A 20803-nucleotide genomic window follows, 5' to 3' on the forward strand; every position below is an offset into this window, starting at 1 on the left:
GCCATCAAAGAAACGCGCACTATTATTTTTGCTAAAAATAACAAACAAACTAGGGCAATAATAATCGCTATAATTATTCGTATTTTTGAGAAATAAAAAATGATTTTGCCTATATCGGGCACGTTATATTTTGGCGAGAGATCTGGCGAAAGTTCACTGTAGAACGTGTTATCGCTGCACGTCGTTTACGAGGCTGCAATAAGATCTCAAAGTAATTACAATGTGCCCCCTGATAATTTCATGGGCGTTTTAATGACATCTCCCCGTCCCGATCACAGCTTATGAATATTGACGTAAAATCAAATTTCGTGGACCAGCGATACATTGGCAGGCCAGAGGGGTCGATGGAGAAGCGTCAATATTCGGGGCCCACCCGCCACGCAATTAGAGGTACAGTTTTCATTCGTTTAACCGGCTATGCAGATGGCTGTTCTGATACTTTCGTCAGTAGAGAAAGAAAGAGAAGGAGAGGATATTGACACAAAAATCATCACGGCCACCCGGAAAGTAATTAATGGATAATCGGCGCTCCTCTTTTTCGCGAATGCACTCACGATGTAACCCCGATAAACCGTGCGACGGCTTTTCGTCGCTTATTCTCCTCCCCTACTTTCTCCCTCGATAAAATTGATTAAATTTAGCGCCGCATTTTAAGTCGGATTCGACGGAATGCGATAAACGGTGATGCTCAAACGCCATATCAGGGACGAGGGTCACGCGAATATACATAAAAAAAAAAAAGAAAAGGTCCGATATCGGTCGTGGTCAAGATTTATGCTCATTGTCGGTGCGTCTCTTTGAAGAGGAAAGGCAGACTTCTCGAGAGAAAGAGAGAGAATTAACGGTGCAAAAATCGTCGTCAGCGCGCTTATCTTAATTTGTGAGATTTCGCATGTGAATTATTAGATTCGGGTCAAACGTCTCGCGTGTCTCGTAATAGCATGGTACACTAATATCTCCGATTGATTCCTGAACCGAAGACTCGATTTTTAAAACAGTCTGCGACAAAATGGAACTTCGAAAACAGAGAAATTTCTGGTGAAATGAATAAGAGGTGACTATAATTTTTAGAATAAATATATTTATTTATTTTCGAATAAATATATTTATTTATTTTCGAATAAATATATTTTTAGAATAAATAATTGCGACGCAAGAAGAAATTATTTAGGAATTTATCGTTGTTTTAAGAAGATTAAATATGAATATCTGGATCGTACAAAGCGCTTCTTGTGATGAGTAAAAAAATAATAGAAGCTATTCATTATATACGTACGAGGGATAAGCATAACGTAAAAGTGGGAATGCAATTTGATTATTTATTCTAAATATTATATTTAAAAAGCAATTATATTAAGAATATTAAAAAACGAAAAATATTTTTAAAAATCGCAAAAATCCTACACAAACCTGTTTCATTTTCATGTATCTTTAATCCTCGCTCTTATAACTTGTCATACCGGTATTAACACTTGACATACGCTTTATAAACTAAACGACTCCATTTGTCATTCAAAGACGCTTCTGTCAAGTGAAGACTTACGTTCGCGCGAATGAAAAGAAGCCGGGGGTCCAAGAGGTCAAAGGATGATAGGGAAAGAGCGCGTAAGAGGCGGCGAGGAAGCGGCTGAACGCAAGACGGCACCGTATACGGCTTGTGTACGAAAAAGCCATAAATCTCGAGTAATCTGAGAGATTTATGCACAATAACGAGTCCTCCACCGCGCGCGTTTGCCGCTTTTTTTTTTATTTTCCTTCCGCGTGTCGAGAAAGTGCGAATTCGTGTCCCACATGGAAACGTAGCGGCAAACGGGGAGCGTCATTGCTTTCTTTTTTTCTTTTTTTTTTTATGCAAGATGTAGAAGATGCAGCAATTTGTCACCGTCACGTGCAGAATACGATCTGCCCCTTCGCTCTTTTATTTTCCTCTTTTCTCTCCTTTTTTTGTCATCGTTTCCGCCCTTGGTTCGCCTGCACCCACCTGACTGTTAATTCTCGGAATAAGATTGAAGAGCGAACAAGAGAATGGAAAGAAAACGCGTGTGTTTATCGTCGTTAAAAATTCATAGCGGTTAATCTCGTCCATTTGTCCGCCCCCCCTTGTATCTTCATTAAGAGTCTACTCTACCAATTTAAATAAAAAAATTGGTGATTTTTATTGAGAATTTTTTTATAAAGGAATTAATCTTTTCAGAGATTTACATATGTTTTTCATAGATATTTAAATAGTTTTAAATCTCGGATATTTAAATGTTCTTTTGTTCAAAAAAATAATAAAATAATAAATAAATTGTCGATGATTATCTGAAAAAATTCTACTTTTATTCCGTAGGATATTTTTAAAATATGGAATTTGATTAGAATTTAACAAATTAACATTTAATATATTTTTCTAACGTTCAAGAAATTAAAAAGATTTCAGCAAAATTGAAACATCTAAATTTAAAATAACACTTTTTTATTTGTCAATTTTTTTAAATGAAATTAAATTCAGTACTCCAAAAATATCTTACGGAACAAAACTAAATCAAATTTTTTTATTTCAGTCAATTACACACAAGAAGAACAATTTTTGATGTATTATGCACAGAGGCTCGTACTGAATAAAAAAGCTAAATATCCTAGATTTAAAAATACTGACGAACTGCTTAAATATCAATAAAAATATAAGTGAAATACTCAAAAAAAGATCAATTGCTAATATTTAAAAAAAAATTCCTAAAAATAATTTCATAGTACTAGAGTAGACTGGCTATTTAAAATCATATGTCGTAACAAGATAACATTATCGCACTTATTATATGTATTTATCCCTGATTTTTGTGTCTTCGATTATAGAAATTATCCGTATCATCAATTTTTTCCAATAATGTTACGTTATTTCCCGAAGGCGTCGCATTTTTGCTCGAGCAAAGTGGAAGTGCGAAGGAAGAAGGATGCGGCTGATTCACAGGACACGTATGTACATATGTATAAAAAGATGGTACGACCGTATTTTGCGAATGAACCACTTAAAGGAACGCGGCAGTACAAACGACGCCGGTCTCAACGTCGGATTTATGTCTCCGTTAGATGAAATGTGCGAGATAAGTGAAAAAATTGCCCGCTCGTGCGCTCTCACGCAAGAAGTTTTTAATCCATAAGTTCGTCCTGTCGCGCTTCGTCCTCTTCAGGAAATGTAACCGCTATTAACCGTTATTAAAATTTCGACTATGATGCCTCCCCTGCTGCGTTTTGCGGTATCCCGTTAATGCAATCTGTCGCCGAGGATATTTATAGCATGGCGTGCGCTAATTATTGGAGATCCTCGCGTAAAAGCGGGTTGCGAATTATATCCGAAATAACGTCGAACGTTTTGTCGTGTTCGAGAGCGCTTCTCTTACGGCTTTCTTATACGACACCACGTCGCTAATATGTACGGAAAGCACGCTTGTATTCTCTTTCTGGTGTTAAAGCGATCTTAAATCGCTTAACGAATCATAAACTCATACTTGTTTAGTTATAATTAGCGTGACGAGAGCGGTGAAAGTAATATGAAATGAGAGTTTACCGTTTTGCATCGATGCTAGATAGCTAGAGGAAATGACAGATTCATATATGTCTAAAAATTCCATTTTAAAATGCATTCTTCGTATTTATTTGTAGATTGCTTTATCCGAATCAATCATTTTCGATTATTTCGAAAAGATATCTCGATATGGCAACAAAATTGAATCATTAAAAATAAATGTATATCATGCATATGTGAGAATAATAAAATGAATAATATACGTAATGTATATAAATATTTGCGCTTTTTCTTAATCTATTTCAAGAACATAGGATAAAGATATTTATAAGATTTTGTATGTATATATATGTATAATATAGATATTGTATTTAAACTTTTTACTATATATTTTAAATTTTCATTTAAATTTTTACTTTTTTAAATATAATTATAAAAATAAATTAACATTTTAATCACTTATATATTATTGTTGCGTCCATATTCATTAAAAATTATGATTCTTATTGATAATCAAGAAAAAGAAACTTTTACCCTTTGATTATTTTTTAAACATATATATACATAATCTTCATAAATCGATCTCATCCTAAGAATGAAATAAAGGAATAATTTAACTCACCGATTGGATGCGTTGCAGCGAAATTACGCACGTTGTGTATGTGACCTGTAACATACAAATATATTCAAATATTAGAATAATGTTCAAAATTATTAATATTACAAAAAATAATTATCATATAAATGCATTATCATATAATATGCACAAAAATTGAATTTGTTTTTCAAATATATTTAGCATTTTAAATATATTTAACAAGTACACACATGATTTCTTCAAAAAAAGTTTTTATATATATAAGCTGCACATATAATATTTAATAAATATTTAATTTTTGTATAAATAATTATAAATTTTAAATATGCAAAAAATATTTTATACATATAACATAATATAACAATGCGTAAAGAAAAGTAAAAAAATCGTGTCATACAATAGCTGGGGAAATAATTTTGAAAATAGCAAATAAATAATAATAATAATAATAAACGGAAAACGTCTAAATATTGCAAAATAAATTAAAATGATTTACAGTAACAGACATATATAAGTAATACATTTTATATTCACCTCAGGATCGCTTCACTAGATATTTCCCAAGTCTCCACCTTGTTTTATATTCTTGATATAATTTGTTGCACTCTTTAAATATAATTAATTACAATCGCGCACGAATCACTCGATAAAACGTGATGAGGTTCATCCCAATTCTCGTCTCCGAGCGTATTCGCATCTCGGACTCGAATTCACTTGGCCACGATTCATTATGAGACACCTGGAGCACTATACGATATCATAGCGGCAGGTAGACGCGACGAGAGAGAAAGGTACTCATTTCCGATGCTAACGATATAGACAATCTAAGAAATGGGGGGATCGATCTCTTTTGTCACACGTGCGAAAATCGAGCTAAATTATCCTAGTCGACTCATTAACCCAATATCAATTAAAGCCTTATAAGTCTTGTATACCCGTTAAATGCGCGATATACATTTATGCGATATTTTACGCGACACTTTCAAAAGCTAATTAACACACGACGAGAATCCGCGATAAGACAGGTACATCATTCAACGTATCAAATCATTTTTTACAACTGCTACAATTAACGATTATTCTGTTTGCATGATTAATTATCTCTATATCACTTTGATTCTTACTTTAAGTAATTATATCGCGTAAAGTACATATATATTTAGAGAAAAAGTTATTATCTCCTTTATAAGTCGTTAATCGCGAAGGTTAATTAATTGTGCAAATTAATGATCGCTAATTGTAGCAGTCGTAAAGAACGATCGTTTGGCGTTTCTCGATCCTCTTCGCGTTCTTGCTCTGAGAGTAATGGGATGACGCATGGAATGTGTCTCGCTACCTGTACGTTCAACCTTCGCCGCACGAATGACAACAAAGCGACTACGAGTCAATCACAATACACGTGTTGTAACAATAATACGTATAAGTCAAGGAATCCAATCTGGAAACTTTAATTTATTGTATTGAATAAATGATTAAATAAAAACGTACGAATTATCAAATCAAATAATTTAACAACGGAAAATAAATATAATATATATAAAACATGAAATAATATGTACGAATCGAATAAATTTAATAATTAATAAATTAATAAATTAATAACTAATAAATTTAATAATTTAATAATTAATTAAAAGTCCGAGAAATAGAATATTTGACGTAAAATTATTTCATAAGCGTTAAATAGCAATTCTCTAAAATAATATTTCAAGATGACAATAAATCAGCTGATATATGATCTTAATAAATATATATACTAAATTTTAAAATTCAAAATATCCACATTTGAGAAAGAAAAAATATCACGTTTATGTATAAAAATATTTTAAATTACTTAAAATGTATGTATATGAAAAAAATTAATCTTTCTAAATATATATAAAAAGATATGCCGGAAACGATCTTGAACGGTCGCATTTTCTACGGTGGTAGCGTGCAACTTGACGCGAACGCTAAATTCATACAACGTTAGCCGTAAGATGCTATACAATGACCGGCAAGAAGTATTCGATACCACCAGCAGGAATGGTACTTAAAGGCAGTCTACAGTTAGGCAACATGTGGCGAAGCGACCATCTGTCTAGGAAGCGAACACCGGCGGGATTTGCGAGGGCCCCGAGAAATACGCGAGGAGGAACAGCGTCTCTCGCTTCGCCTTCTCTCTGGGCGAGAAGACGAGATAGTCCATTATGTGTGACTGGCTCGACTTTGAAGGCGTATGCCCACTTTGCTGTCTCGCGCATAATGCCAAGTATCTCGCGGTGATTGACAGAACCACTGGTGTTACGTTTACCACTTTACACGAAACCTGAAATGTAGTTGAAGTTCATTGACTGAACGGAGAGACGAATGTCAGACTTAATGCATAAGTAAGCGACTCATTGGATAGAAGGCTTCGATTTTGAACTGACAAATAAATAGTGTACAAAAGCATACAATTCAACCACACTTAGCTAGATTTAAATAAATAGGAATTTAAGGAAGAAAATCGTTAATAAAATATTTAGTTTCGAAAATATTAAAAGTGTTGCAAAAAAGCGATCTCGATTTAATATTTAATCAGATATTAATTAAGGAAAAAGCGAATTTTTCTAATTTGTCAAAAAAAACGCGTTTTTTGAATATTATCACTATAATCACTATAATCACTATATTTTTCGATTATTAATCTAATTAAACTTGCCCGCTTCTAAATTAATAATTAATAACATGCAACGATAGGAATATTTATTAGAATTAATATTTTTTAATTTGTTATTTAAGATTAATTGATAGCTCCATGTTTTATATGTACATATGTCAAAGTTGACATACTTTACAGACGTAAAATAGATTTCCAATTTGAATTCTTATCGACCCCATTTATCGAAATTATGTTAACTGATCACTTAATTAATATGTACGTATGCATATTATAACATTATAATATTGACTCGCGGATAAAGTAATGAAGGGAATGAATTGCGTTTTTGCGCCGTCTCGATTTACATTTTAATTATAAATTATATTCGACACGAAAATATTGACCGGAATATTTATATTGAACGTACTTGAATGAGGCAATGTGTCAAACGATTCTTAGTTGAAGCTTACGTCGATATATCAATGTCATTGTACGAGTTAATTGGCCGATGTACGTGCATCTCTCATAGTTTCGCGAAATAAATTCCGATTTGCGGTTAAATTTTTTGCATCTATGTGAAATTCCAATAGTGCACATATGATACTCGATCTCAATATATTTCAAATATATATATATTTTTTTTCATTTATTTATTTATTAATAAAAATAAAATTATTTAAATATAGAAATGATAACCTGTTATATTTTATAAATGCATACATATGTATCTAATAAATCATACCATGTAGTATCTATAATTTTTTCAAAATAAAAATAGTCACTCAAAGAATATTATATAATTTCTAATGAAATTATGTAATATTCTTTGCAAAGTGTATAGCAAATTATATGAAAGTTAAAAATAAATATACATATATCTGTCAACAAAGCATACAAACTTGTATAAAAAAAAATGTGTTTTATATAAGAAAAAAAATATATAAAAATCAATTGAGCGAGAAAAATTAAATTTAATTAAACATAAATTATATATAAAAATCAATTGCGCGAGAAAAATATCAATTAAATGATCAATCTAATCATCTATTGAAACTAAACGATCGACGGGATATATAATATATACCGCGTAGGTCGACCCCGAGCGTGCATCGTAAGCAAGATTAAGAAAAATTTCAATTACACATCATGTAAGCGAACGGTCGCGCCGGTCGATGAATTCCACTTGCACGATGCGTGAGAGCTCTCTATCTCTCCCTATAATCACGCCGATACACCATTTGAAAAAGATGTAACAAATGCCCATGAAACGGAAGATATTAGCGGACACAGCTGATTGACTCCTGAATCTCCCCCTCGACCCCTCGATCCCTCGCCTTCTTCTCATCCCGGAGAACGTCGACAAGGCTTTTTAGTCGCATCGAGAAAAATTCATGGTGGCACTCGTAGTGCTCCGGGGCTCTCTCTTTCTCTCTCTTTCTTTTCATAATAATCATCCACGTCTCACGGCACGTATTATTGCCTCGTCTTCTTCCTTTCGTTGGGACGCCGCAAACCGCGAGAGCTCACGGAAGGTGAAGTTTCGCTCCGATCAGAAACAGGTGATAATCAAGACGCGGCCTTTCGTTAATTGCCGACGAACTCTCTGGTGGCTACCGCGCTTAATTCCCTCTTTACTGCCATACGATGAGCATGATAAACGACGTTTGATCTCCCGTGTCTCAATTTTTAACGATACTCCTACTTCTGGATAAAGCACTGGTAGCGAGTTTTCCAGCTAGCGATGGGAACGAGAGTAAGATTGTTGCGTATCTAAGGATGATGTGTCAAAAAATTATTATTTGCGATTAAAATACTACTGACGTTCAATTGTGAAAAATTACAGTAATGTATCTTGCAAAAATATTCAGAAACTTTAAAACAATACTAATAATAATAATAATCTTTAATTGTGCAGTTTGGTACATTACATTGTGAGTGATGATGGAAGAAAAATCTTATGCTAACCACACGTAAAAATATTTTTTTACGAAGAGCGCCAGTCATTCGACATTTTCTTTCTTTTTTACAGAGAATAAATAAAACGGGATATAATATTCACATCGATAATCTGCGAGATAATCATGAAAAAAATGAGAGAGATCGCTTCCCGTGCAGAAAGTAGACTTCTTAAATATGTATATGCTTAACACTGTGGAAAGAGATTAAGAAATTATGACCTTGAATCGCAAGTCGAGGACGTAGAGATTTTCAAAACTGGATTTTCGGGATCTCGCCAGCCTCACGCGTCGTGACCGCGTCATGTCGATCTTTCCGTCCGATAGCGTCCGCGTGTTACCTTATTTGCAAGCCGAGAATAAGGCGGTCCTATCTACGGGGATCTGCGCGATTTCATTTCGTGAATTATCAGTGCCGATATTTATCGATGAGTCGCGATGCCGACCTCGTGGCTACCACACAAATACTTAATTAAGCGTGTCAAAATCGACGATTAATTGCGCGGAGTGTTTAATGAAGTTAATTAAGAATCTAATCGTGTACATCGCGCGTGATTACCTCGGAAATTCGTCCGTCGAACTATCCCCCTCTCGCTGTTTATTAATATTCAACAACACACTTGCGGAGTATTGGTGGGCGATTGAAAATGCGCGGTCCTCGTTAGAAAAACGCACTTCAATCAATTGGCTAACGGAATCGCGATAGGAAAGCTAATTCTCATTTTCGATTTTTGCCCCCCCGATCGCGTGCCACGACGTGAATTATATGAAATCGTGTATCTAATTATGACAATCTTTGAAATTCTGACTTCGTCGCAATCAATGATTACAAAGTGCCTGATAGAAAACGAGAATCTAAATAAACTATCTTTACTAAACAAAATCGTAGAAATCAAATCTATTAAAATTATACAAATTATTTTTTTATTAAACAATTATTAATGCAAATAATATAAAAATATATCGTTATTTTAATATAAAATAAAATAATATAAAAATATATCGTTATTTAATATACGATTTATTCCATGAATTTTGTCTCAACTAAAGATAGCGCCAATTGATTCATATCGTTTTTCTCTTCTTTAAAATCCACTTTATAGATATTTATAATTTGCGATAAAATTCAAAACAGAATTCCATTTACAATTTTACATCGTAATGTCATATAATGCAGACAATTTTGAAAAATTAAATTACAAAATATATCAGAATACACACACATATACATATATATAGACATTAAGACATATTGTGACATATAAAATTATAAATAGAATTTTATCTTAGTTTTTAGTTGCAAATCAAATCCTAATAATACTTGTAACCCTGCGGAATATTTATAAAAAAACAAGAGCGATCACTTCCTATGCAAAATATGTTTGACGATCACCTGCACTGACCGAGCTATACAGATTTTGATTGCTATCAATATGATATTTCACGACGAAATGTGACAACCAACCGTCAGATCCGACAACTACGATTGTAATTGATCGGTCAGGTTGTCGCTGTTGCAGCCTGATTGCACGACTCGAGAATAGGATCCTGTTTTCGGCGGATCCATAATCATAAAAGCTGTCAACTTGTCGCCAACCTGTTTCACAGACACGATCTTACGATGATTCTAACATTGAGCAGTCTCTCTTAGCGGATCAAGATATAAATTCTGTGTACACAGACATTTATCAATTCGCTCTAACTAATAAATAGTAAAAATTTATAAAAATTCAATCATTTCCTCTTATGTATAATAAATATACTATGTATATTTAATATAATAAATTATACAAACTAGAGGAACATTATTCTGTTAAATTAGTTTCGATTTTATATTTTTATGATATTAGATATATTATTTTAATAATATATTATTTTAATAATTCGAATAAATATTCAAAATGTAATATTAATACATTGTAAATATATCAATAAAAGTCATTTTCCACATTATTAATCGTGAGATTACATATATTAATATAACGATTTCTATAATTATTTCTAAAATTTCTAATTCCAAGTATTTACGACTTGCAGTTACTGCTTCGTCAATTTTCTCTTATATTTCAACAACTTCATTTGATAAAACAAAATATTTGATATATTTTGTACAAGGTAACAATAAATGGTAAACTCACTTTATTCCGGATCGACGATACACGTGTTGCAGCTGGTTTTTAGTCATGTTGTTCCAATATTCTTCGCTAGTGATCGAATTCTGAGATTGCGCTACACGATAACTAAAGCCGAGAGGTTGTCGGAATCACTGATCGTTTTCCATAGTAGTCAGCAGAGTGAAGAAGGAATACGAGCCTTTTAGAATCTGTAAAAAAATTGGCATAAATTATCAATTGATCTTTCGTGTAAATATCGTGATAAATCGCGACTGACAAATGCACATCAAAAAGAACGTATTTATTACAAGAAATCTAATGAAATATTTCATGTAGCCATTATTTCATTTTCAAATTGAGACCAAATGTTCTTTCTCGAAATTCGAAACAACAAATTAAATTTTTAAAATAAAATTTATAATTAATTGTCAAGGCAATACCAAGAGTTCAAAATTAAGAAAGTTCATATATATATATATATATATATATATATATATATATATATATTGGTGAATTATTACATGAGAAAAAGTCATTATATTTATATTAAATTAAAATTAATTAGAAAATGACATAAATGTATTTGATAATAATAATTATCTTAAATTATATTTTCAAACTTATGTTAAATATTATTTTAAATATTAGTCAGCATCAAATAAAAATAATTAATATTATAAAACAATAGATTTTGCTACAAAGAAATCTTTTTCTTACTCAAGAGGAAATTTAAATTTTCGAAAATTTTCATATCATTATTATATATATAATTTTATTTCTTATTTTCATATATAATAATTTTTATTATTGTTTATTATTTAATTATTGTTATTTATTATCTTGACTATTGTCTTGTCTTAAGTCTTCTGCAACTCTACTTTCCAAGTTGACCAATCATTATTATAATCGATCGTAAATTATTTTTGGATAATCCTCATATATCAGGTGAGTATCTTTGAATACATGAGTGCTCGATACTATTAAAACTTTATATACTTTGACGTTTTGTCTCTAGGCATTTTGTTGTATCAGACAATCGCAGACTATCGATTTAATATATGGTTGTTCATAACGGATGGGCGGAGACATGCATCGTCTCTCTTTGCGCGAGAGATGTGCATTTTGCTCTTTTTGTTCCTTCTAGATTCTTATGGAATATTATTCATAGCAGTCGCTCTTCAGCTTCTTCGTCCGATATTCTTATAAAAAATATTAGCATCGACTCGCCATGAGAGAAAGCAATGAGAAAAAGAATCGTTTCTCAAAAAGAAACAAAATATCACACCTACACATAATAAAGAGAGATCGAAATAATAATTCATCTAATGTCTCAGTAAAATATACAAGTTATCTCGAATCCCTAAATCATATTTTATTTTTACAAATATCTCTAGCTAACAATAAATTTCGCTCGCAATTGAAAAGTTTGCGTGATCGCGTGAAAGAAAGATCCGGTTCTAATCAATCTAAATTAATTATCTATAAATTAAATTTTGTGCTTGCTGAGCATTTATGATCGGGTGATTTTAATTTCGTCTAATTATCACGATCTCGTGCTTCTTTATCGTATCGCTTGATATATCAGTCTAAACATAAAGATAATCAAACATTATCATCTTCTAAACTCACCGCAATGAATGTTTCCATAGATAAGACATAGAAGACACCTGCTTTCAGATTTAACGTTTTCTTTGTAAATATCATGGATAGATTTATCAGACGTCCGGTCTTGGAGGAAAGTTCATCACTCCATCCCGAGAGCCACTGGCTTTGAGTTAGCAACGCGCTCTGCAAGATCATTAATTTAATGCGATGAGAAAGTTAATTATATATATATATTATAATTCCGAAATTAATAACGAATCGTATTAATTATAGGTAGTAATTTCTTGTAGGAATTGTATATATAAAGATTCATATATATATATATATATATATATATATATATATATATATTAGATGTAATTGATATTATATTAACTTTCTAACTTTTCCTTGATCATGTATTAATACTGGATGTGAACATGAGAGAGTAAATGTTACATATACAACATTTTATCGTTTTAATATAGGTAAAAAATTCCAATCACACACTTAATGTAGCATTAAAATACAACCCGTTCTAAATGAATTTATAAAATCTCTTTTATATATAATTCAAAGCGGTGTAAATAATTAATGAAAGAGTACAGTATTTATTATAATAGAAAGAAGCTATTATATTACGGGAGAAATAATTGTACCTGATATATTACTTCGTTTCCTATCCAACAGATGTAGAAGAGCTGCGAGACCGCCGCCGCCAGGTATATCGAAAACTTACAGATGTTGGATCTCTGGCCCACGACCTGGTCCAAACAAAGCGAGGCTTTGATCACGATTTGACCGCGATGGTACTTTGACTTATCATGACTTACCAAAGCGGCTTGGAAGCCGGTTAGGCAAATCATCGAGGTGCTCGAGAGCATCTGAACGAACATGCCGGCGCTGAATACCTTGTTGAAGTCGTCTATTATAGCGAGCAGACGTTGATGATTGCGGATAGATCTCCTGAACCGCTCGACGAAGACGTTACTGCTGCCGCGACGAATCTCGTCCGAATCGTAATTATCTTTTTCGCGGTTCCTTTCCTCGACCGTAGAAGATGAGATCTTGAAACGAAAGCCTAAATCGTCTCGCTCGATTCCGTTGCTGCTGCAGCTCTTGAAGTGTTCGTTCAAGATCCCGAGATGCACGAGAAACAGATTGCAAAGGTTGGTATGCAAACTGTCCATCCCGATGATGGCTGTCATGCCGATAGAGACTGTGCAGGCTTCGACGAAGAAGCCGACTGCGTGCCACGGGTACTTGGTCGTGTCGAAGGGATACAGTGCCCTGACCGGAAGTTCGCCGTCCTCCACGGGCACGAGGAAGAGCAAGGCGATCACGAGGAAAACGGCCAGCGTGCTGAACCCGTAAAAGGTTACGCGAGAGAGCAGCAGGTACTTGCCCAGGATCTCGCCCTCATCGCCAACTTGAGTCATGTAATTAAATCAAAAATTCATATAGAATAAAAACATAAATATCTGCAATTTACAGCTATGATGAATGAAAAAATTAATATTGAAATGATGCATTTCAAATTGTTATAAATATCAATGTATGACCGAGAAGATAGGGATTCAAAGGGAAAGTACAATCTTAGTCATGATCATTGCTGGTGTGTATTTTCTGCGATACGATATTAGAATTAGCGAAACGTGATATACAGTTTCAAAGAAACGTCACATGTCACCACAGATGTATATATCAAGCGTGATTATGCAAACTGTCGAGTAATTCTGCGCGTAGATCTTTAATCGCGTGTCGAGGAGATAGGACTGACGGAGGAAGAATTATTCAAGTAGTTCTGAATTAACGAAGAACTCGACGAGCTGAAAAATGGCCCTTTTGCACTGTCCTTTTCGACGCACGGGTCTCATTAAATCACGAAATTACGTACTTTCCTGTCATGGTGTTTACTTAATAGAATATACATTTATATGTGACTCAGCATTTTCTAAGGGCCCAGTCCACTCTCTTTTGACTTTTACAAATTTTTTTTGTCGAAATTTATATTTAAATTATATTTATCGATTTATATATAATATCGATATTGTACATAAATTATATTTATATATATAATATAATTTATAAATAATATATTTTTAATGAAAACATAAAATTAATATGTTTATATATAAATCTTGGATATTTAATTTTTTATTCGTTCAATACGAATTTCAGTGCATAATGTATTCAACAACGATGGTATGCTGCTTCTCATAATTATCTAAAATGAAAAAACTCGATATAATTTTATTCCATAGAATATTGTTGAGGTAGTGAACCTAATTAGAACCTAATTAAAATTTAAAAAATTAATATTTAATATATTATTTTTCTCATTTCAAGAAGTAAAAACATTTTAGAAAATTGAAATATTTAATTTAAAAATATTCTATAAATATATAAAATATATAAATATATAATATATATTTTATATATTTATAGAATATTTTTTTCGTTTCAAATAATTATATGAGGAGCAAATAAAAAATTATTGAATAAAAATATTGAAATAAAAATATTGAATAAAAATATTGAATAAAGCGAATATTGAATAAAAATAACTAAATATCCAGGATTTAAAAATACTAACGTATTGTTTAAACATCGAGAAAAATGTTAAAAAGAATTAATTTCTAATATTCCTCAAGAAAAATTCCTAAAAATTATCAATTTTTCACACTGCTAGAGTATCCTGGAAAAATTCTTAAAGCCGTTTTGCATATATTTTTTTAACTGACAATAATTTAATTCAACTTAAGAACAGTTAGTGATGCATAATTACCTCTTTAGCCATACAGAAATTGTACAATATACATAAAAAAAGATGTGGAGTGAAATTCCGAGCATATTTACATGGCGCATATTTAACGTGGAACACATTTTACATGGTGGTTCCTGAATTCCTTCACCGTATCAATTTCGTACATCTAAATGCTCGTTACACGAATACCAGCAAATTTTTTCACTTACCGGGAAACTTGCAGAGTTGATCGCAGCCGTCGATAGTCTCTCGCAGCAATCGCACGATCTGCGCGCGACGTGTTTGGAAGATCATCACTTTGAAAAACACGACGACGATCCCGGCGAAGATGCATCCATCATCCGTAACGATTGACAGGTCGTCGAAGCTCGAACAAATGTCAGCCAGCAGAGTCACCATGAAGACGAGCATAATTGTCAGAATAAACTTGTTATACGCGAAGTATAAACATTTTAACAATGCAGACGAATCGGAGTCAACAGCCCATAAGCCAATGTACCTATAAACGTAAAATACAAAATGAGAAGATGATGACGTAAACAAGATGGCGGAGATAAATTTTCAAATTATATATTATAAAATATACATTATAAGAGAAAACAAAGATTCTTGAAAATATTAATCACAAGGAATTGAACTGTCAAAAATGGAATATATATAAAGCGTATCCTCACTTGAGATAAGTGATGTGCAGAGCACTTAATTCTCGGAATTGGTCCAAACGGTTACGGGCCGTTTTTTGCGACATTCCTACGCGATTCCTTCGTGACTGCGACAACGATAAGGGACTCGTGCTAGGGCATAAGAGGCCTATGTTGCGTGGGTGCAGCTCCTCGAACAGTGTTTACGTTTAAGCGTTGCATCGAGGGTCGTTTATAAATGAATAGCTTGGCGAAAAACTCACCCGTCTCGGATAAAGCAGACACGCAATTTTATTGCTGCTTCTTCGAATTATAGACCTTCCCGCTCGTCGCGACACAAGTGCGCCGTTTCCCTCACTTATTCCTCTCCGTCGATAATTTACTAAAGTGCCGGTAATTGCAGCGATGCACTTCCCCGCGATGTCCTTATCCCCGTTTCGCTCGCTTTGACAGATTGTTTTACTACAAAGAGGCAAATAACCGGGATAATTTATCAAGTCGCGATTGACAAGCGTCTGAAACGATCTGCCGTTTTCCACTTAAAGAAATAAGCGACTCGATTTGCAAATTTAATGATGTGTGTTTTACTGTAGGACGATTTACACACACGTTGCTCTAGAGCAGTCAATCGCGCTTTGAATTTATGTAACGATGATTGTGATTCACGGCCGGTAAGAACGGAAAATAATTGCGTGAGAATTTTTATATATATATAATTATAGACTTTAAATACATAATTTTTACACTTGTTATAATTGTAAAATTATATATAACATATATTTAAATAAAAATTAAATTAAATTAAAAATATAATACTTTTTATTACCTGAAAAAAAAAATAAATTCCGGTACCGGGAATCGAACCCGAGCCTCCTGGGTGAGAGCCAGGTATCCTAGCCACTAGACCATACCGGATTATGGAAACGTCTTCTTGAAAATTGAAGAAATAGTGAACTATTGTACATTAATTTTAATATATTTATGCATTGGAAATATTTTTATATATCTAGAATATAATATCGTTAGTTTTCTATAATGCCTTATTACAACAATCCAACAAAAATCCATTTTAAGAGACTGTTTTGTTACTGTTAACACACAATAAATAAAATTACTATCTCTTATATCCAATAATATAATTATTATTATAGACAATTGTAATAAAACTGGTGATATCTGGTATAAATATTATATGTGTATTATAATATTATAAAAAAAAGATTCTTGGAAGCGTGATAAAAAATATTTATCATAAAGAGAATTAAGCTGTCAAAAATTAATCAATGCATATTTGACAAAAAATTTATTGTTTTTATATATTATCGATTATTAATGTGAAAATAATAATTGCAAAATATATTTTCGATAACCAAAAAGATTTGTCAGAAGTGGGATTCGAACCCACGCCCTCAGAGAGGACCAGAACGCCCATCCACTCGGTCTCGAACCGAGAAGGTTATGAACCTTGAGTCTGGCGCCTTAGACCGCTCGGCCATCCTGACACTTGCTTCAGACTGTTTCAATAAGCTATATAACACGCACTCACATAATAAAATATATATTAAATTTATTTAATGTGTAAAAGATTTAGATAAATAATTATCAAACTTCCTATAAATACACATACACATAAATATATACACCTTATGTATAAAAAATAAGTTATAATGAATAATAAATTTTCTCGGAAAATTTTTTCTTTAATAAAGTGCAAATAAAATATAAAAAAAACATTGTGCAATTTTTTAAACAAATTCGTAAACACTTACTTTTCCCTATATTGTTGTCATATGCAAAAGAATTTGTCAGAAGTGGGATTCGAACCCACGCCCTCAGAGAGGACCAGAAAGCCCGGGAAACTCGGTCTTCAACCGAGAAGGTGTGAACCTTGAGTCTGGCGCCTTAGACCGCTCGGCCATCCTGACAGTTGAACTCGTGTTCGTTAAAATCACTTCATTTTTCTAGAGTGAATGCTTGAACATATATATATATATATATATATATATGTATATATTAAACTAAAAAAACATAAAGATAATTTATTAATAATGTAAAGTACGTGCGTAATTTTTAGATTGGATTAAAAAGAAAAAAAGAATACATAAAATTGTAAATCATAAAAAAAAATCGCACGACGACAAAAGATGTTTCCGCCCGGGATCGAACCGGGGACCTTGTGCGTGTGAAGCACACGTGATAACCACTACACTACAGAAACTTGTTGGAAGTAGTTCTTCTAACAAGATAGATGTAGCATATCTAAAAATTTTAATAAAATTATATAATATTATTTGTCAAAATATATTTTATTTATATGAAATAATTAATAAAAAATAATTAGTGTAAATTAATACGGAACGCAAGATTGAAAAAACAATTCAATACATTATAAATTTCATGGATACTTTTCTCTTCTATTAAGATATACAATAATTTATAAATAATAATTTTATTATTAAAATAAGTAAATATTTTTTACTGTAAAATAAATGTTTTTTAACCATACAAATCTAATGATTTTTCTGTAATGAATTGAAAGAGATGTAATAAAATAAATGGCAATTTTAATTTTAATTTAAAAAAATTGCGCGCCATTGCATTCGTAAATAAATTCCTGAAATTCATATCATTCATCATCGGAAAATACAATCGTATGCCGGAAATATTTTAGTATCTTTTGAGTTGTAAATGATACTAAATTGGACCATCGCTCTGGTGGATCCGCGGAATTCCTACAGAAAAGGGGGAGGGGGGCTCGAGATTAACGTCATGGTACAAAGATTTACATTCCGATTCGAACAATAATATCGTGTTACGATTGTAATTACCTGTGAATTATAATACCCGGATATGCGATTTACTCAGCTCTCGTTGATGATTGCATTTCTTATATATGTAATATTATGTAATATATACATTTTCTCCCATGACAGATACAGAGATGATTACAATGTAATTGTTCGGATGAATGATAAATATCATGTTTGAGCAAAAATACATGGCATCGACGAAATCGCGAATTATTAAGCAAATCCGACAATCTCGTGATCTCTCTTGACATTACGATTCGTGCGTGCGTAAAAACTGCGAACGTTAATTTTCTCTCTCTCATTTCGAATTTTGTTCGCCTGCCAAATGCTCTCGACCATTTTTCTCGAAACTCAATTAACGCATCTCTTCCATGAAACATTTTTCCCACACGGAAACAGCCTGTTTTAAAGTTAAAGAGAGGAGGCTTGTTACTTATATACACTTAAGGACCGCAAAAACGATGTAAGAGATATTAATGAATAACGTAATAGCTTTGTTGAGAGTAATAAATTACTGCACAGCAAAGTGTTCATCATATTGTCAAATTCAGATAATCATTTAATAAATTGTGCATTTATTGATGAATTGCAAAATATTTGATTTGATAAACAAGACAATTAATTAAAGAGGTAGATATCTTTGAAGCCGCAAAACAGATGGATAAATCACTTCTGATAAATTGCTCGATAAATATAAATGAATTTACTATTTAATACTAGTTTAGCATTAGTTTTATATAAGATGAAAAAGTGAAATATTTAAAGTTGTAAAAATATTTTTTCACTAATTGTTAGAGTAATAAAAAAAAAATTTTCTTGTTTTACTACGAATACGGTATCAAGAAGTTTTTTTCTCTAAATTATCTATATTTGTAAATAATTTATCTAGATATGTTTATAATATAATATAATATAATATATTTATATTAATTTATTTACAACTAAATTTAAATTTTGTTAACAAAAATCTACTTGATTATGTAAAAAAATTTTTTTAAATCGAAAATTTTTTTTATCGTCACTTAAATTTTTTCGCTTCTGTTTCAATCAATAAAGAAATAATTAAAGAGGGAGAATACCGTTGGCATCTCAAAATTTTGCGTATGGGTGATTGAATCGTGACAATATAAAAAAACGATTGTTTATTATTCTATATCTCATATAAACAAATTATTTGCAATTTAAAATATCTCAATTTTTTTCGCAAAATCCATGTGGAAACTAGAGCTAAACATTTTAATGAGTTAATTCATTTATGTCTCTCGCAAGCGATTTATTACAGCTATTTTTTTGCTTCAAAGATATCCTCTCCTTAAGATTCACGTATTATTGCACATATTAAGACCGATTCATACAATGTTTCCAGAAAAAAATAACAGCGAACGAAAATAAGGAATAAACTTCGAATCTACATTGGTACAATTTAATTGACACACCAGCTGATCGCATAGTCGTTAAATCTGAAATTTATCGGAGGATCGGAACTTTGCGACCGCAGAAGCTTCAATAAAAGGGAGAAAAAAATTACAAGCGTAAAAAAGCCGTCGAACGGCTTAGTTTTATCATAATGTAGGGATTACATAAAGACCTTTATTTATTGAACGCGGAAAAAATTCAGGTTGTTCGCGTATTTATACATTCGAATAAAAACGGTGTGTATCGTATAAATAATGCAAAAATAATACACAAAAAGAGCTAAAATCCGCTAAAATCATGTCCGATGATGCGGTCCAGCACACAATGCAATGCCAATGTATTCTCTCGAAATCTGGATCATCCCAGTTTTCACGCGTGGCGAGCATGATAACGGTGCTGGACGCTAGAATTGATCTCGGATCGATCCGCGATTGATCGGGTACCAAATACTCAGGAAATTATGTGCGTCTTCAAGATGCGGCTGCCAATTCGTGGGCATCGTACCGTGAAATGTACTTCTCGGTCACTTAGCGGGCGCAAATTTGAGATTCGCATATTGATATGCCCTGTATGCATACGTATTACACACGTGCAGAAATGTATGTGATTGTGCGATTCTTCATTCTCAGATAGATATTGATGCTCCATTTACGTTCCCATTTTACATGACTTTCCAGCATCAATTCACGATGACACTTGGAGAAAACACATTTCCAGATTCCACGGTCTGAAACACTTTATGGCAAGATCTGTGGATATATTTATTCAGTCATATATTTCACGATAA

General features: G+C 32.3%; 2 protein-coding genes and 4 non-coding genes across 7 annotated transcripts in view; all 6 read right to left on the reverse strand.

The window, feature by feature from the left end:
- LOC105254943 overlaps positions 1-10905 on the reverse strand; it is a 95290-nt gene extending 84385 nt beyond the window's left edge. For both annotated transcript variants that reach the window (XM_025411312.1, XM_025411311.1), the window contains exons 1-2: positions 10823-10905; positions 4131-4175 (exon numbers count right to left, since the gene is read on the reverse strand). The gene's annotated coding sequence lies outside the window, so the exon portion shown is untranslated. The remainder of the gene's footprint in view (positions 1-4130; positions 4176-10822) is intronic.
- A 34-nt stretch (positions 10906-10939) lies between these two features.
- On the reverse strand, positions 10940-16192 carry LOC105254183 (odorant receptor 85c). The gene is made up of 7 exons (XM_020028409.2): positions 16054-16192; positions 15824-15943; positions 15359-15648; positions 13216-13811; positions 13042-13146; positions 12428-12586; positions 10940-11007 (listed from the first exon to the last, which is right to left on the reverse strand). The coding sequence occupies exons 2-7, from the start codon at positions 15895-15897 to the stop codon at positions 10948-10950; spliced, it is 1284 nt and encodes a 427-aa protein (XP_019883968.1). The 5' UTR covers positions 15898-15943; positions 16054-16192; the 3' UTR covers positions 10940-10947.
- A 441-nt stretch (positions 16193-16633) lies between these two features.
- Positions 16634-16705, reverse strand: Trnae-cuc. Its single transcript has one exon. It is a non-coding gene; the product is annotated as a tRNA-Glu (tRNA).
- Positions 16706-17170: 465 nt separating this feature from the next.
- Positions 17171-17292, reverse strand: Trnal-caa. Its single transcript has 2 exons — positions 17255-17292; positions 17171-17215 (listed from the first exon to the last, which is right to left on the reverse strand). It is a non-coding gene; the product is annotated as a tRNA-Leu (tRNA).
- A 301-nt stretch (positions 17293-17593) lies between these two features.
- Positions 17594-17715, reverse strand: Trnal-caa. Its single transcript has 2 exons — positions 17678-17715; positions 17594-17638 (listed from the first exon to the last, which is right to left on the reverse strand). It is a non-coding gene; the product is annotated as a tRNA-Leu (tRNA).
- Positions 17716-17935: 220 nt separating this feature from the next.
- Trnav-cac lies at positions 17936-18008 on the reverse strand. Its single transcript has one exon. It is a non-coding gene; the product is annotated as a tRNA-Val (tRNA).
- Positions 18009-20803: the final 2795 nt, after the last annotated feature.

This window comes from Camponotus floridanus, unplaced genomic scaffold (assembly GCF_003227725.1).
Source record: "Camponotus floridanus strain SB8 unplaced genomic scaffold, Cflo_v7.5 scaffold39, whole genome shotgun sequence".
Lineage (NCBI taxonomy): Eukaryota > Metazoa > Arthropoda > Insecta > Hymenoptera > Formicidae > Camponotus > Camponotus floridanus.

Coding starts and splice junctions, on each gene's coding strand:
- LOC105254183 (XM_020028409.2), bottom strand. CDS start 15,897: ATGTCGCAAAAAACGGCCCGTAACCGTTTGGACCAATTCCGAGAATTA. Junction 13,812..15,358: donor TCAACTCTGCAAGTTTCCCG/GTAAGTGAAAAA, acceptor ACATGACTCAAG/TTGGCGATGAGGGCGAGATC. Junction 11,008..12,427: donor CTATGGAAACATTCATTGCG/GTGAGTTTAGAA, acceptor ATTTTTTTACAG/ATTCTAAAAGGCTCGTATTC.